We start from the raw sequence: 18,309 nt of genomic DNA on the forward strand, positions 1-18,309 counted from the left end.
TCCGAAATATTTCCACGTTGTATTAACAGTTCATTCTTTTGTATTGCTGGATAGTACCGTATACTATAGATATATAGTTTTTCTAATCCATTTATGAGAAGATGGACATTTGAGTTATTGCCAATTTGAGGCTATTTGAATAATGCTATCATGAATTAATACATGAGAGAGAAGGAGAGAGGGACAGTGTGTTTTCATTTCACTTGGGTTTAATATCTATGAGAGACTTGCTGGGTCATATGTTAAATGCACATTAAACTTTTATAAGTGGCTTTTTAAATGGCTATACCATTTTACATTCTCACCAGCAATGGATGAGTTCAAATTGTTCTACATCTTGGTATCATTAGTAATTTTAATTTCACTCATTCTAGACAGGTAAAATCGTGACTTTTCCATTTCCCAAATAACCAGCTATACTGAACTTATTCATATACTTTGTTTTGTGAATTGTCTGTTCACATCCTTTATCCACTTTTATTGGTTGCCTCCTCATTAATGAGTTGTACAAATTCTATGTATATTCTGGATACAAGCCTTTTGTCAGATGTGTTTTGTAAATATTTTCTCCTAGTTTGTTGCTTGCTTTTTCATTTTCTGTATTATGTTTTGAAGAGCAATACTCTTGATTTTGATGAAGCCCATTGTTTATTTTACAGTTTGTGGTTTTGTATCTTATTTTAAAAATCTTTGCCCAATGCAATGTCACAAAGATTTTCTTTTTTCTTCTAGGAACTTTGCACTTTTAACTCTCACATTTAGATCAATGGCCCATAATTAATTTTTGTGTGTGGTACACCGTAAGTTCGAGGTTGAGTACTTTCCACAAAGATACCTACTTGTTCTAGCACAATTTGTTAAAACGACTCTTTTCTTAATGATTTACCCTAGTGTCACTGCTGAAAATCAATTTACCATAAAAGTGCAGGTCTATTTCTGAACTGTTTTGTTCCATCGGTCTAAAAGTCTCTCCATACACCAAACCTACACTGTCTTGACTACTGTAGCTTACAGTAAGTTTTAATAGCAGGTAGCTTAAGTTCTCTAGCCTTCTTTAAAATTATTAATATTCGGGATAATACATTTTAGAATCAGCTTGTCAATTCTTCAAACAAGTCTGCTGGAATTTTGATTAGAACTCCACTGACTCTACGGACAGCAACCTCTCTAAAATGATCTAAACAATATTGATTCTTCCAAACCATAAACATGGGATAATTCTCTATTTAGGTCTTAATTCTCTTAAGCAATGTTTTATAGCTTATATACATCATGCATACATTTTGTTAAATTCTTAAATATTTTAAACTTTGTTGCTATTATAATGAGCTAAAATTCCATTTTCCAAATGATGACTGTTGATAGAAATAAAGCTGATTTTTGTACACTGACTTGTGTATTCTATAATCTACCCAAAATCACTTTTAGTTCTAGTACACATTTGTAGGTTTCTTTTTTTTTTTGAGACAGAGTCTTGCTCTGCCACCCAGGCTGGAGTGCAGTGGCACGATCTCAGCTCACTGCAAGCTCCACCTCCAGGTTCACACCATACTCCTGCCTCAGCCTCTCCAGTAGCTGGGGCTCCAGGCGCCTGCCACTACGCCCGGTTTTTTGTTGTTGTTGTTGTTGTTGTTTGTAGTTTTTGTAGAGACAGGGTTTCACCGTGTTAGCCAGGATGGTCTCGATCTCCTGACATCTTGATCCGCCCGCCTCGGCCTCCCAAAGTGCTGTGATTACAGATGTGAGCTACCGTGCCTGGCCTGTAGTTTTCTTGCCAGTGTCTACATGCACAATTATTTTCTCTGCAAATAAAGACAGTTTGACTTCTTTCTTTCCAATTCATGACCCTTGATTACTGCTCTGCTCTCATTCCACTGGTTAGAACCTACAGTAAAGTGCTGAATAAAGTGGCAAAAGCAGAGACCCTTCCCTTGGTTCCTGATCTTAAAAGGAAAGAAATCAGTAGTTCACCACCCAGGAAGCTGTAGCTTTTCATTGCTTTGGAAATCACCTTCTGCTTCTGGTTTCCTGTCTTTCTCATGAAGGTATTTAAGACTGTCCCATTTTCTGAATCTACTGAAATGACTGTTTGGTATTTATGTTTTATTCTAATGTGACAAATTACTTAGCCTATTGATTTTCAGATGTCAAACAAATATTGCATTCTTGGAATAAATACTACTTGGGCATAATATCCTTTTTTTTATACACCAATAGACTGAATTTGCCAATATTTTGTTAAGAATTTTTGTATCTGTTGTCATGAAAAATACTGTCCTATAGTTTTCTTCCAAGGTCTTTGTTTGGTCTGTATCACGGCTACACAAGCCTCATACAACAAGCTTGGAAGTGTTCCCTCCTCTGTCAAAAATATTGTGTAGAATTCTTATTTATGTCCTTTAATATTTGAAATAATTCAATGAGAAGCCAGGTGGGCCTAAAGTGTTCTCAGTGAAAAGTTTCAGTGATTAGCTAGATTTCTTAAATTGATATAAGGCTATTAATCTATTTTTTCCTTGGGTCAGTTTTAGCAATGTGCATCAGGAAATCTGTCCATTTTTCCTAATGGCACACAGGTGCCCATTATACTCCTTATTATCTTTTTGATGTCTAGAGGATCTGTAGAAACATACCCCTTTCCATTCTTTTTAAATTTTTTTATTGGTAATATTTTACATGTTTATTGGGTATATGGGAATGTTTATTACATGAACAGAATGTGTAATGATCAAGTCAGGGTATTTGTATTATTCATCATCACCTTGAGCATTTATCATTTCTATGAGCTGGGAACATTTCAAGTCTTCTCTTGCAGCTACTCTGAGATACATAATACATTGTTGCTAACTATAATCACCCTATTCTGCTACTGAAAGTCAGAGCTTATTTCTTCTAACAAATGGTACCCATTAACCAACCTGTCTTCATCTCTTCCTACCACCAACATACCCTTCCCAGCCTCTTGTTATCTATCATTCTATTCTTTACTCCCAAGAGGCCAACTTTTTTAGCTTCCACATGAGTGAGAACGTAATGTGCTTATTTCACCTCGCATAATGACCTCCAGTCATCTATGTGGCTGCAAATGATCTCATTTTTTTATGGCCCAATTTTATTGTATTGTGTGTATATATACCACGATGGACACTTAGGTTGATTCCAAATCTTTGCTATTGTGAATAGTGCTGTAATAAACACACAAGTGCAGGTATTCCTTTGACATACTGATTTCTTTTCCTTTGGATACTCAGTAGTGGGACTGCTGGATTATATGTATTTCTATTTTTAGCTTCTTTGAGAAATGTCCAGTTTTCCACAGTGGATGTACTAATTTACAGTCCCACCAACATCATATTAAGAGTTTTCTTTTCTCTGCCTCTTCGCTGGCATCTGGTATTGTCTTTTTAATAGTAGCCATTATAACTGGGATAAGATATCTCATTGTGGTTTTGATTTGCATTTCCCTAATGATTAATGATGTTGAGCAATTTTTCACATACCTGCTGGACACGTGCATGCCTTCTTTCAAGAAATGTCTATTTGTGTCCTTTGCTAACTTTTGTTTTTTTGAGATGGAATTTCGCTCTCGTCACCCAGGCCGGAGTGCAGTGGCGCCATCTCGGCTCACTGCAAACTCTGCCTCCCGGGTTCAAGTGATTCTCCTGCCTCAGCCTCCCGAGTAGCTGGGATTACAGGCACCCACCACCACGTGGGCCCAGCTGGTTTTCATAGTTTTAGTAGAGATGGGGTTTCACCATGTTGGCCAGGCTGGTCTTGAACTCCTGGCCTCAGGTGACCCACCCGCCTCAGCCTCCCAAAGTGCTGGGATTACAGGTGTGGGCCACCACGCCTGACTTGCCCACTTTTTAATCGGATTATTTGTTGTTTTTACTGTTGAGTTCCTTGTATATTCTGGATATTACAATTTCCCTTGTCAGATGAATAGTTTGCAAATATTTTCTCCCATTCAACAGGTTGTCTCTTCATTCTATCAATTGTTCCTTTTGCTGTATAGAGGTTTTTCAGTTTCTAAAATATAGTCCCGTTTGCCTATATTTTAGGTGTCTGTGTTTCTGAGGTCTTAGCCATAAAATCTCTGCCTAAACCAATGTCCTGAAGCATTTTCCCTGTTTTCTTCCAGTAGATTTGTGGTTCCAGGTCTTATGCTTATGTTTTTCATCCATTTTGTGTTGTTTTGCATATGGTGAGAGACAGGAGTCTGGTTTTATTCTTCTGCATATGGATATCCAGTTTTCCCAGCAACATTTACCTGAAGAGGGTGTCCTTTCCCCAATGTACGTTCTTGTTATCTTTGTCGAAAATCAGTTTGCTATAAATACACAGATTTCTGGATTCTCTGTTCCATTGGTCTGTGTTTTTAGGTCAATACCATGCTGTTTTGGTTACTAGAGCCTTGTAGTATATTCTGAAGTCAGGTAGTGTGATGTCTCCAGCTTTGTCCCTTTTGCTCAGGATTGCTTCAGCTATTCGGGCTCTTTTTTGGTTCCTTATTAATTTTAGGATTGTTGTTTCTAATTTCACAAAAATTGACGTTGGTATTTTGATAGAAATTGCCTCGAACCTACACATTGCCTTGGACAGAAGAGTCATTTTAACAAAATTAATTCTTCCAATCCATGAGCATGGGATGTCTTTCCATTTGTTTGTGTCCTCTTCAATTTGTTTCATCAGTGCTTTGTACTTTTCCTTGTAGAGATCTCTCATCTTCTTGGTTAAATTTATGCCTAGGTTTTTTTTTTGTTTTTGTTTTTTTGTTTTTTTTTGTAGCTATTATGAGTGAGAATACCTTCATGATTTCTTTTTTTGCCTGTTTCATTACTGGTATACAGAAATGCTACTGACTTTTGTATGTTGATTTTGTATCCTACAACTTTACTGATTTATCAGATCTAAGAGTTTTTTAGGTAAAGTCTTTAGGGTTTTCTAGACATAGATCGTATCAGCAGCAAAGAGGGACAATTTGACTTCCTCTTTTCCAATTTGAATGCCTTTTATTCCTTTCTCTTGCTTGACTGCTCTGGCTAGGATTTCCAGTATTACAGGAAATCTTTCTTCCACTCTTGATATTGGTTATGTATCTTTTCTCTTGTTTCCCCCCCCCCCACCATTCTAGACAAAGATTCATCAATAAAATTGATCTTTTCAAAGAATCCTTTTTTGTTTTTCAGTTCCATCTATCTTCTCTGTCATTTACCCATTTTCAATTCCACTGATTTCAATTATTCTCTTTATTACTTCATTCCTGTTTTTACTTTGGGATTAACTGGATTCTAGAAGTATACAGAAACTGTTTCAATATAGCTCCTTTCTTTGTGCAATTACTGTCATATATTTCATCTTTATATGTTATAAGCCCAACAACAATTTAATTTCATAATTATTGTCTATTTTCGTTTAAAAGATGAAATGATGACAAAAATATACTGTCTGTGGCAAAACTCCTCAAAGGTAAGAGAACAGCATTTCCTAAAAACTACTGTCAACATTGATGATAGACTTTCAGCTTTTCTTCTACACATTTTTAAAAAGTTATACGTAGCTGTAACCATACTCTAATTACTTAATTGCTTCTCTATATGCGTTGAGAATGCCTACATTTGAAAAATTATATACAATGAAAGATAGGCTTTTTTCAATACATCATGACATTTAGTAAGGTGAAACTTTTATATAGAAAATATTTCCTGCTTTTAAGACTGATTCCTCTGGCCACGTTAAAAGAATTGTATTTAATCTAATTATTAACTAAACTTAATTTAAATGAATAGAGTTAATATAAATTCTATACTGGCAAGAGAAGCTATTGTTTTTAAGACTTCAATACATACTACTAAACTGCTTTCCAAATGTACTCTTGTAAATTCCCATCAATGTGCCAGTTTCACCACATTTGGAATTATCATTTGCAAAATCTTTCATTTTTGAAAAGCTAAAAGTATTTTTCACCATTCTTCTGTGGATTTGATTACCCCCTTATCTCTCACTTTTTTCCCTGTGTTTCACCAAAAGGATTTTACCTATTTTATCGAGAGGTTTTCTCAGGTTCCTCTGGGGATCTGCTTTATAGACTTAACTTCTAGATCTTTAGCCAACTTCCCTCAGGCCAATTTGTATAAACACTGAATCTGAAGATGAATAAATGCACTAAGACATTGTCTCTTCAACATTATTTTCTTGAAACGTCCAGCATGGTCTTGGAGTTTTTAGAAGACTCAAAATTGGGAAATGAAGAAAATCAGGAGTTTGTTACAATTTCCACCGTTAAAATAGAGACTCTTCCATTATGATTCTAACAGTACACTAACCTGGTCAGAAAGACTACCAGGATTTGTACAGATGTGCTATTATATGCATCCCATTTGTTTTTAAAAACTCAAATAATTTTGGACCATTGTAAAACCCTAAGTTTTCATCATTTTGAAGCAGGATGCTTGAAAGTAAAGCAGGAATATATCACTTATATGCACAGGCCAATGTTCCACTGTCAGTCCTTCATATCCATGTGTTCCCTAGCACAGCATCAACAAACCACAGATGAAAAATAATTTGATTAAAAAATTAGAAATAACAATACAACAATAAAAATACATTTTTAAAAAACAATACAGTATAATAACTACTTACACAGCATTTACAGTGTGTTAGGTATTATAAGTAGTTTAAAGATGATTTTAAAGTATACAGGAAGATACGTGTAGGTTATATGCAAATACTATGCCATTTTCTCCCAGGGACTCGAGTATCTGTGGTTTTGTTACACTGAGGGGGTAGTTCTGGAACCAATCCCCTGTAGACACCAAAGGACAACTGTGCTCTCCAATATGGCAGCCACTTGTCACACATAACATGGCTAGTGTGTCTGAGGAACTGAACTTTTTAATTAACTTGGCTGAAATTTAAATAACCACACCTGCTATGGACAGCACAGGCTTAGATTAAACTAGAAAGAGAGCCACACTGTGTTTTCCTTTTGGAATATAGGTAGTGTCAGTTACCCAACTCAAACTCGCTCATGTTCTCAACAAAACTGGATTTCTCCAGAAGCGCCAGCAAGTGTGGCTTCACGTGGTCGCTCCCCACCAGGCTGTCTGTGGTCACAATGCTTTCCCCAAACTATGGTCACAGACAATCTCTTTCTCTGATTTTGGCTAGCTCTGTGTGATCACTGGTCGATGGTTTCACCAGGCAGGTATCTGAATTTAACACGAGTAAAATGTGACCCATCAATATATTTGAGTAATTTCTAGTTGGGTGAGCGACTGGTATTAGATACCTATGTCCCATTTAATAAACTGCATCTGGCTAGCTTCACTCCTGTTCCTTTGCTAATCTTTATTTCAATTAACAACAATCTTCCTAATCCTCAGGCCAAAACCTCAGTCATTCTTGATTTATTTCACTCTCACCTCACATCCCAGCTAATTTTCTTGCCTTAGGGCTTACGCCCTTCTGATATGTCCACATACTACAACCAGATAGATTACTAAACCACGAATCTGTTCTCCCATTCCTCTGTCAAATGTTTTGACACCTCACCAATGTCCCTACAATTACTGGATATGCTCCAATCCTACTGAACATTTTTCAGCTCCTAAAACCAAAAGTGTTCCTTCTTTCCTTCAACCCGTCACATGTAGTGTACCCTGAGTTGGAATAATTCCACACCTCCATCATTCCAGTCTCCATCCTTGCCTCACCTTTCCGGATTTCCACTCCAACCCTGCTTTATCTAGGAAGCCTTCCTTGCACTCATCCACCCACCCCAGCAGACAGCGAGGACCTTATTACACATGGCACTTAAATTCACTCTTTTGGAACTGCCTTGTTTTCTTAGGGGCAATACAGAATTATAGGTAAGACAATGGTTTGAATGCCAGCTCCACTGCTTATGAAGTAATGACTTTGGGTGAATTACTTACTCTTCTGCAGCTTAGAATTTTTAATGTAAAAACTGATAATACTTACTATCCTAAAAGAGCTGTGAGGAATTTGGCATATACTAAACCCTCAATAAATGTTGGCTATAACTCTATCCCCCAGCAGATGATGAAGTACCAGAAGGAGAGCCCCATATTTGCTCATTTCTGCATCTTGGGGCCCAGCCCTGGGCCTGGCATCTATTAGGTGCTCAATTAATATTTGCTGAATACATAGTTTATAAGGGATCAACTGGCCACCTTGTCTATCTACATATATGAATTCTTGTTCTTTCTTTCTGTCTCTACACACACACACACACACACAGCAGGGTGAGAAGGTGAGGGAGAGTGAAAAGTCAAGTCTTGTTTCTTATGAGCTTTTCCACTCACTCTGTTCCCTATTGAGATCTTTGACTTCCTTTTGGTTTACTATGCACCACAAAATAAGCTACTAACAGGAAGAGCCAATCTGACTGGAGTTCACAAAGTTTTAAAGAAATCATTGTTTTGAGGCCAGGTGCGGTAGCTCATGCCTGTAATTCCAGCACTTTGGGGGGCTGAGGTGGGTGGATCACCTGGGATCAGGAGTTCGGGACTAGCCTAGCCAACATGGCGAAACCCCATCTCTACTAAAAAAAAAAAAAAAAAAATTAGCCGGGTGTGGTGGCACACACCCGTAGTCCCACCTACTCGGAAGGCTAAGGCAGGAGAATCGCTTGAACTTGGGAGGTGGAGGTTGCAGTGAGCCAAGATCACGCCACTGCCCTCCAGCCTGGGTGACAGACCGAGACTCCATCTCAAAAGGAAAGGAAAAGGAAAGGGAAAGGGAAAGGGAAAGGGAAAGGGAAAGGGAAAGGAAAGATAAACTACCTTGTTTTGCAAGTAACAGGTATGGCTGAGGCAGGAGGACAGCTTGAGACCAGGAGGTAGAGGCTGCGGTGAGCTATGATTATGCCACTGCACTCCTGGGTGTGCCACTGCACAGCCTGGGTGACAGAGGGAGACCCTGTGGGAGGTGAGGGATGTATGATGTATTCAAGCGACTTCCTAATCCCACCAAAAGGCAGCCCATTTCCAATCTTTTTTGATAAAAGCAAAGATTAGTCTTGTCTCTGTAAAACTGAGGAACAATTACTTTAGATAATTGGTGTTAGTTTTCGCTCTCTTTCTTGATGGAAGCAAAACAGATACGGGTTCTACCCTCAAGAAGCTTTAGACTAATCAAAGATAGACATTAAATAAAGATCTATAAAACAATTCATTGTGCTCATGACAGCTGTAATAATAAAAAGTACAGGGAACAATAATATCATATAACAGAAGGATAACATTACACAGGGAACAATAGTATCACATAGCAGGGATATATACAAGGATTCTAGGTGACCTGGTCTGGCTGGTAAGAGAAGGTTTCCCTGAGAAAAGGATCAGTGAGAGCTGAGAGAGAAGCAGGCAGAGCAACGTGATGGGGCAGGGGTGGGGAGTGAGTAGAAGAGTGATCCAAGAGGGTCCCAGGCCAAAACCTTTGCACTCAGCGACTCTGCAAGAACGCAGAGGGGCTGTGGCTCAAAGCTGCAGCTGGAAAGGTAAGAGGAGCCAGGCATTGCAGGACCATGTGGATCACATTATAAACTTTCAATATCATCGTAAGAGAAATGGGAAACCAATTATGGATTTTTTTTTTTTTTGAGACGGAGTCTCGCTCGGTCGCCCAGGCTGGAGTGCAGTGGCTGGATCTCAGCTCACTGCAAGCTCCACCTCCCAGGTTTACGCCATTCTCCGGCCTCAGCCTCCCGACTAGCTGGGACTACAGGCGCCCGCCACCTCGCCCGGCTAGTTTTTTGTATTTTTTAGTAGAGACGGGGTTTCACCGTGTTAGCCAGGATGGTCCCGATCTCCTGACCTCGTGATCCACCCGTCTCGGCCTCCCAAAGTGCTGGGACTACAGGCTTGAGCCACCACGCCCGGCCCAATTATGGATTTTTAAAAGGAAATATTTTTATTTCCATTTTAACAGGTCACATTATTTGGAGACAGGTTGGGAGGGGGCAAGACTGGAAGCAGGGATGGAAGAGACCACTGTAACAGTCCTGGTGAGGAATGTTTCCTGGCCCAAGAATGGGGCAGCATCTCCAGGGAAAGAAAGTGAAAAGATCTGACAACTTTTTAGGAGGCAGAATCTATAAGACTTAGCCATCAGTCATACTGGAGGTAAAGAAAAGGTACCAAGGATGGTTTCTAGATTCCTGGCATGGCAATCAGAGGCTGTGGTGTCATTTGCTAGAATGAACACCGTAGTGAGAATACGAACACAGCTTGTGCTGTGCTGATGACATCTATGAGCCATGGGAGTGCAGAGGTTAAACACACTTGGCTACACTGGTCTAGAGGTCACAAGCCAGGACTAGACTAAATACAGAGCACACCTAAGCACCACAAGTGGTCATAAGCAAGTGGGGCAGTAGATGTTTTCTTCTACTAATTTTTCTAAATTGGTTCATAATACACTAGGTGAAACACTCTCTGAAACTCTTATTCTACAAGGGAAAGGGTATCAGGTAGGAGGTGCTATATAAAAACAAATATAGGGCTTATCCAAAATATTTGTTGTTTTAAATAAAAACTCAGAAATGGAACCACACATATATGAAACTCTTATATCTGACCTAGCAGTGCACGATAATGAAGAAAGAAGGCATGATTTAGGCTATCTTCATGGGAAAAAAGTGAAACTTTACCAGGCTACCTCATATACACCAAATCCAATTCTGAACAGATAAAAAACCTAAATGTCATAAAACATTTTAGAAGAAAATAAAAGCAAATAATGACCCTGCAGTATATTTCCTAAACAAGACACAAAGGGCACAAACTATAAGGCTAAAGAAAACCATAATTCACCTACATTAAAAAGTAGACTTTTGCCCAACAACAGAAACAAGAATGTGAAAAACAAACTACAAAAAGAGAGAAAATATTGCAACATATTAACAAAGGAGAATATATAAACAATCCCAACAAATCAATAAGACAAAAAGCCCAGTCTTTCAATGTTTGTTACTCATGTCATTTTTTCAAAGAAAAAAAAAAAAAAGAGAGAGAGGCAGGCATATCACACCAGGAAGGAGAAAACCATCTGGTAGTACATCACTACAAAGGCAGGTGAACAGGCACTATCCTGCCCTGTCAGTAAGGACATAAAATGATGACAATCTCTTTGGAGGACAACTTGCCAATATCCATAAAAAATGTTTTGACTTGGCAAATGCACTTCTAGCACTTAGTCAAGAAATAAACTCTCACATAATGTAAGAGGATCAGTCAAGGACATTCTCTGTAATGTTTCTAGTAGCAGAAAAATGAAAACGTAAAATGTCCAACAATACAAAGTAAGTGTAAATAAATTACACATCTATACGATGGAATCTGAGACAGAGTCCTATGCAGATAAGGAACTATCACTAAATTAACTGTCATGTGAAAAAATCAAGAGGTGGAACAGAACGTTTAAAAAAGGGAGCTGGCTACAAGGTAGAAAATGGAAAAATATTTCTGCCTACATGCATAGACTATCTCTGGATGGTACAAAAGAAACCAGTGAAAGAGATGGCCTTTAGGAAGAAGAGTAAGGGACTGGGGCTAAAAGTTAGAGATTTGCCCCTCATTGATCAGTCTATAGCAGCTTTAATTTGCTTTTTAACCATGTATGTATGCACTACCTTTTAAAAAACAAAATCTCCTGCTGTGAACATTTCAGCCATTCTCAAAAAATAAAAGAGAATAAACAAATGATAGTATATCCATACTTATCAATACTATATTCAGCAGCTGAAAAGAAGAGTGAATCAATATGTATTAATAGAACCCATAGAAGGTTTCTTTGGGGATAATGAAAATGTTTTAAAATTGACTGTGGTGATGAATATCCAACTCTATGAATATGCCAAAAGCCATTAACTGTACACTTTAAATGAGTGAAGTCTATGGCATTTGAATTATATCTCAATAAAGCTATTAAAATATATATAGATATACAGTCATATACTGCTTAACAACAGGGATACATTCTGAGGACTAGGTTGTTAGGTGATTTCGCTCTTGTGTGAACATCATAAAATGCACTTACACAAACCTAGATGGCACAGCGTACTACACACCCAGGTTATATCATATAGCCTACCATTCCTAGGCCACAAGCCTGTACAGCATGTTACTGTACTGAATACTGTAGGCAACTGTAATACAATGGCATTTGTGTACCTAACCATAGAAAACGTACAGTAAAACATGGTATTATAATTTTATGGGACCACCATTGTAAATGGGGTCCATGATTGAGCAAAATGTCCTTATGCTGCATGTAACCAGATACTTACACATATACAGAGAGAAAGATTCAGAAACTTAGCCCAAGCTGGTCAACCTGCAGCCCAGGACAGCTTTGAATGCAGCCTAACACAAATTCATAAACTTTCTTGAAACATTATGATAATTTTTCGCTTTTTTTTTTAAGCTTATCAGCTATTGTTAGTGTTAGTACATTTTATTCGTGGCTCAAGACAATTCTTCTTCCAATGTGGCCCAGGGAAGTCAAAAGATTGGACACCCCTGCTACAGCCTCTAAGCCCCTCACTGGTTTTTTTCTTTTTTTCACCCCACATTGGTTTTGATAAAGTTTTATTGGAACACTGCCACACCCATTAATTTACATACTATCTGTGGCTGCCTCCATGCTATGACAGCAGAGCTGGGTAGTTACAAAAGCCAGTATGGCATACAAAGTCTAACATGTTTACTATCTGGCCTTTTACAGAACAAGTTTGCAGACCCCTGTTATTAAAAAGTCTTTAAGTCAGTTGTATAAAAAACAACAGTTGTAGAATTACACAGTCAGTATATTATTGATGTTCAAAAACCACGCACAACATAATACCATAGAATTTTTCTTTTTTTTTTTTTTTTTGAGACAGAGTTTCACAGTTTTGCCCAGACAGGAGTGCAATGGCATGATCTCGGCTCACTGCAACCTCCACCCACCAGGTTCAAGCGATTCTCCTGCCTCAGTCTCCTGAGTAACTGGGATCACAGGTGCCCGCCACCATGCCCAGCTGAATTTTTATTTTTAGTAGAGATGGGGTTTCGCCACCTTGGCCAGGCGGGTCTCGAACTCCTGACCTCAGGCGATCCACTCACCTTGGCCTCCCAAAGTGCTAGGATTACAGGCATGAGCTACCGTGCCTGGCCATATGACTGAATTTCTATGAGTTCATGTAATAGTGTTAGGAAATACTCTAGAAGGGTAAGCACTAAACCAAATGTATACCCAGTTACATCCACACAGAGGCAGACGGACAAGATTAGGGTTAGTCAAAGGGGACTTTGGCTTTATTTGTAATTTAACTGAAGATGTGCTTTGTTTGAAAGAGACAATATTCATGTATTACTTGAATAACAGAATATTTTTTATTAACTTTTTTTAAAGTGAGGCTGGCAGAAGTGAAAAGCAACAGGACTAGGTGGAATAAACATTGTGAGCCCTGATCTTGGTCTTAATGTCATGAAACCCTGCATAAAATTTTAACCGTTCTGACTTTACACCCACCTTTTACTTTTTACATATCTTTTTCCTGGCATTCCACTTCTATTTCCCTTTCATCAACTTCAGAACTGAGGTTTTTGTGTTATAAGGTGAAATTACATGGAAGACAAGCTACAAAGTAGGCACAGGCCAGAGAATTTCTGGGTTCTGACAATGGTCAACTATTTCAGGCATATAGTTCCCATTTCAAGGCCCCTGGGCCATACGGCTACTCCTAGTCTCAGTGTTAGCACGCCTTGCAATCAGTCCATCCTGTTAGCCTTTGTATTCATATTATTCACATGACCCTCATAAGAATTCTAGAACTTCCAACATTTTTCTGCACCTCAAAATGCAAGTAAGTTTGGCTAGTTTTGTAACAAAGTGCACCTTAGCAAGGAAACTAAATCACTTCTTTTTTTTTTTTTTTTTTTTTGAGACGGAGTCTCGCTCTGTCGCCCAGGCTGGAGTGCAGTGGCGCGATCTCGGCTCACTGCAAGCTCCGCCTCCCGGGTTCACGCCATTCTCCTGCCTCAGCCTCCCGAGTAGCTGGGACTACAGGCGCCCACAACCGCGCCCGGCTAATTTTTTTTTTTTTGTATTTTTAGTAGAGACGGGGTTTCACCGTGGTCTCGATCTCCTGACCTTGTGATCCGCCCGCCTCGGCCTCCCAAAGTGCTGGGATTACAGGCGTGAGCCACCGCGCCCGGCCTTTTTTTTTTTTTTTTTTTTTTTTTTTGAGACGGAGTTTAGCCCTTTTTGCCCAGGCTGGAGTGCAACGGTGCAATCTCGGCTCACCGCAACGTCCGCCTCCCAGGTTCAAGCAATTCTCCTGCCTCAGCGTCGAGTAGCTGGGATTACAGGCATGCGCCACCACTCTGGCTAATTTTGTATTTTTAGTAGAGACGGGGTTTCCCCATGTTGGTCAGGCTGGTCTTGAACTCTGACCTCAGGTGATCCACCCACCTCGGCCTCCCAAAGTGCTGGGATTACAGGCGTGAGCCACCGCGTCACTTCTAATGAGCAATTAAAGCCCTAGAATGGCACGTATGTAATTTGAGTCCCCAACCAAGCTGCTTTCAACCATAATTTACAGAGATAATATGGGTATACATGATCAAATATATATAAAATCCATCTCTAGGAAAATAAAGTAGGTTGAAATTCAACTGGAGAAAGTAGTTTTGGACAATTATTGGTTTAAAAACCATGGGAATGGACAGTTTTTTGAAGCAAAAACATTAATATGTCAAATATAGTTTCCAACTGCATATATTTATACAAAATTAGATCTCAGATAACCAATCTTCTTACAGTATACCTACAAACTATGTACAGTTTCTGGAAAAAACAAGTGCTCTAAAATAACAAAGGAAAGCATCTAAAAGAAAAAGATAAGGATTTAAACATCATTAGGCCATGATGTTTAAAGGACTGGTGCTCGGTCTATATGCTTGAGCAATAATCAACAGGGGAAACTTGTGTAATTCTCTAATTATGAGTATACCACAGCCACTTCTGCTTCTGAAACAAAAGCAACTGGACAACCTGAAGAAAGGTTGCTTAGCTGAAATAACCTGGGCAAACCTGGCTGTACAGAAACTACAGTTTCAGCGAAAATAATCCATTCATAAAACTGATCTTTTAAACAATCTGGTTTTAAACAAAAAGGCACACTTATAGCAAATCTTCACAAAGGAGAGAGAATAAAATGTTGAGTATTAACAGAAAAGAAGCATTAAAAATTACACATAGACACATTTTAAACAAAAATAATTTATGCTTCTCCTTGGGGAAAAAGATTTGCTTCTACAAAACTCACCTCCGTGTTCTAGAAAAACCCGAACACATCTTTCCTTTCCTCTTGCTGCAGAGAAATGAAGCAGAGTCCAGCCATTAGCATCTCGGCCATTTGGAGAATAGCCTTGTTCTAACATCTTTCGCACTGTGTGGACATCTCCAGCAGCCACCGCAGCCTGAATCTGCAACTCTTCCTGGAGTTCAGGGTTCCTTCGACAATGATGGTGTAACATCCTAGCTGAGTCCACTTTTTACAAAGGATTCATTAGGTCACGGGGAACAGCCTTTAAGAAGAGAAGGTAGAAAATGTAAAATTTAGAATAGCTGGTTCCTGATACTGTGTCCATTAAATATTATAGAACATTCCATTTGCTAAATCAGTAAACCTTACTAATGACAGTGCATACTACTAGCCGGGTGTGGTGGTGCACACCTATAGTCCCAGCAACTCAGGAAGCTGAGGTGGGAGGATTACCTGAACCCAGGAGATCAAAGCTGCAGTGAGCCATGACAGCACCACTGCACTCCAGTCTGGACCACAGAGCAAGACCCCATCTCAAAAAAAAAAAAAAAAAAAACCCACAAAAAAACAAACTAGCAAGATGATACAATATATTTTAAAACCTTAAGAATCTAAACAATCAGGCCAGGCACAGTGGCTCACGCCTATAATCCTAGCACTCTAGGAGGCCAAGGCAGGCGGCTCACTTGAGGCCAGGAGTTCGAGACCAGCCTGGCCAACATGGTGAAACCCCGTCTCTACCAAAAACACAAAAATTAGCTGGGTGTGGTGGCACATGCCTGTAATCCCAGCTATTTGAGTGGCTGAGGCACAAGAATTGCTTGAACCCGGCAGGTGGAGGTTTCAGTGAGCTGAGATTGTACCACTGCATTCCAGCCTGGGCAACAGAGTGAAATTCTATCACAAAAAAACAAAACAAAAAAAGAATCTAAACAATCTGGTGATTAACCACATGATAAAATTACTGAAAGGAAAAGTAGTACAGTGAATTCTCATACTCTCTAATAGTTCAGAAAAGAGGACTGTACTAAAACCGAATATAGAATGAAATATCTGGCCAGGCACAGTGGCTCACGTCTGTAATCCCAGCACCTTGGGAGGCCAAGGCAGAAGGGATCACTTGAACCCAGGAGTTCGAGACCAACCTGGACAACACAGTGAGACCCTGTTTCTACAAAAAAAATACAAAATAAAAAAATTAGCCAGGCATAGTAATGTGCACCTGTAGTCCCAGCTACTCGGGTAGAAGCAAGAGGATCACTTGAGCCTGGATCGAAGCTGCAGTGAGCTGTGATTGTGCCACTGCACTCCAGCCTGGGATACAGAGCAAGACCCTGTCTCAAAAATTAAAGAAAGTAAAATGAGACCTCCTTTATGGAAACAGGAACAGTCCAGAGTGAAATGGTAAAAAGTTGCATCTTACGCGTGTATACAAAAACATTTTTAGTGTGTTTTTAAGTTTTTAACTACATACAGCAAACTAAACTAACAAGCTTCTGGAAAGCAACTCCAGGTGTGCTAACTGGAAGGAATAGATTAGACTCATCTCTTAACTAGCAGCCTCTGTTTCTAAAAATTTTTTAAAGTGTGATAAAGCCCTTTAAAGACATTTCTGTTCTCATATGTAGGTTAGACATCTCAGGATAATCTTGCTACCAACAATCATTTATCTTGCAAAACTTATTATAGACTGTATAAAGGTAAACTTAGGGCTAACTTAAGTTAAATCGTTACAACTTAAGAATACAAATATTCTATGTTGTTTTATACATAGGAAATGGTGTCATTACCTACTCATAAGTATCATGACTAAGTGCTCAACTTTAAAAATATCAAGCTACTTCTACAAATAGCTATTTCCTCAGAGAAGATTGCCTCCTTTTTTTTTTTTTTTTTTTTGAGACAGAGTCTTGCTCTGTCCCCCAGCTGGAGTGCAGTGGTGCAATCTCGGCTCACTGCAAGCTCCGCCTCCCAGGTTCAAGCCATTCTCCTGCCTCAGCCTCCCAAGTAGCTGGGACTACAGGTGCCCGTCATCACACCCGGCTAATTTTTTTGTATTTTTAGTAGAGACGGGGTTTCACCATGTTAGCCAGGATGGTCTTGATCTCCTGACCTCGTGATGTGCACTCCCAAAGTGCTGGGATTACAGGCTTGAGCCACCGCGCCCCACCACAAGATTGTCTCTTATTTCTTCTCTCAATTCCTTCACAAAAATTGTCCCTTCTCAGAAATTTTAAAACGAGAATCCTTTCAGAATAGGTTTTTGCTTATTCTCAGTTATAACAGAAAATGCTGAAGACCATCTGAAGGAACTAATGGAAACTTACTATGCTCACAATCATCCTTAACAGATTTTCTTTTTAATGAAGTGATTATGTTGGCACTTAAAATGAGGTCTACCACACAAGAAAAAGACTGAAACAATATGAAAACAAACCTGGGTTTTCTTTAGTGAGTGGTGTATTTAGTACACATTAACCGATTTAAGAGAGAAGTAAAAAAGTTAAATGAGTTTTCCCCCAGAACAACACAGATGATCAATGACCCTGAGTCAACTCACCTTATGGAAGAGTGTCCCTTCTCCTGATGTATGGATTGCCTAATAACCATTGTGCACATACAGCATCGTGGGGAGGGGCTTCAAAATATGTCCAGCTTGCAGAGCAAAAAAGCCTTCTTGACCTAAAAACAAATAAAAATAACAATCATAGGAAAATTCCTTAAAATAATAATCATAGCTGTCTGCACAGTCTATCTTTTGATGAATTTAAACTTCAGGGCTTTACAATAAATCTGTAGAGCAGAGAAAGAACTCAGATCAACTCTTACAGAAAATAACAAGATTATTTTCTTACAGAAATAATAATCTTGTTATTTTCTGTAAGAAATAATTTAGTTTCAGGATTTTTCCCCCAAAATGCAGCTATTTGAAAAAGAGCAAATAAAAAAAATAATAAATCACATATTTG

General features: G+C 39.0%; 1 protein-coding gene across 1 annotated transcript in view; it reads right to left on the reverse strand.

Annotated features, from left to right (window-relative positions):
• The window catches only part of ASB7 (ankyrin repeat and SOCS box containing 7), a 49,712-nt gene that overhangs the window by 24,897 nt on the left and 6,506 nt on the right, over positions 1-18,309 (reverse strand). The window contains exons 3-4 of the mRNA XM_050800144.1: positions 17,901-18,022; positions 15,341-15,602 (exon numbers count right to left, since the gene is read on the reverse strand). Of these exons, the coding sequence (XP_050656101.1) occupies positions 15,341-15,551 (211 nt within the window). The 5' untranslated portion in view covers positions 15,552-15,602; positions 17,901-18,022. The remainder of the gene's footprint in view (positions 1-15,340; positions 15,603-17,900; positions 18,023-18,309) is intronic.

This window comes from Macaca thibetana, chromosome 7 (genome assembly GCF_024542745.1).
Source record: "Macaca thibetana thibetana isolate TM-01 chromosome 7, ASM2454274v1, whole genome shotgun sequence".
Lineage (NCBI taxonomy): Eukaryota > Metazoa > Chordata > Mammalia > Primates > Cercopithecidae > Macaca > Macaca thibetana.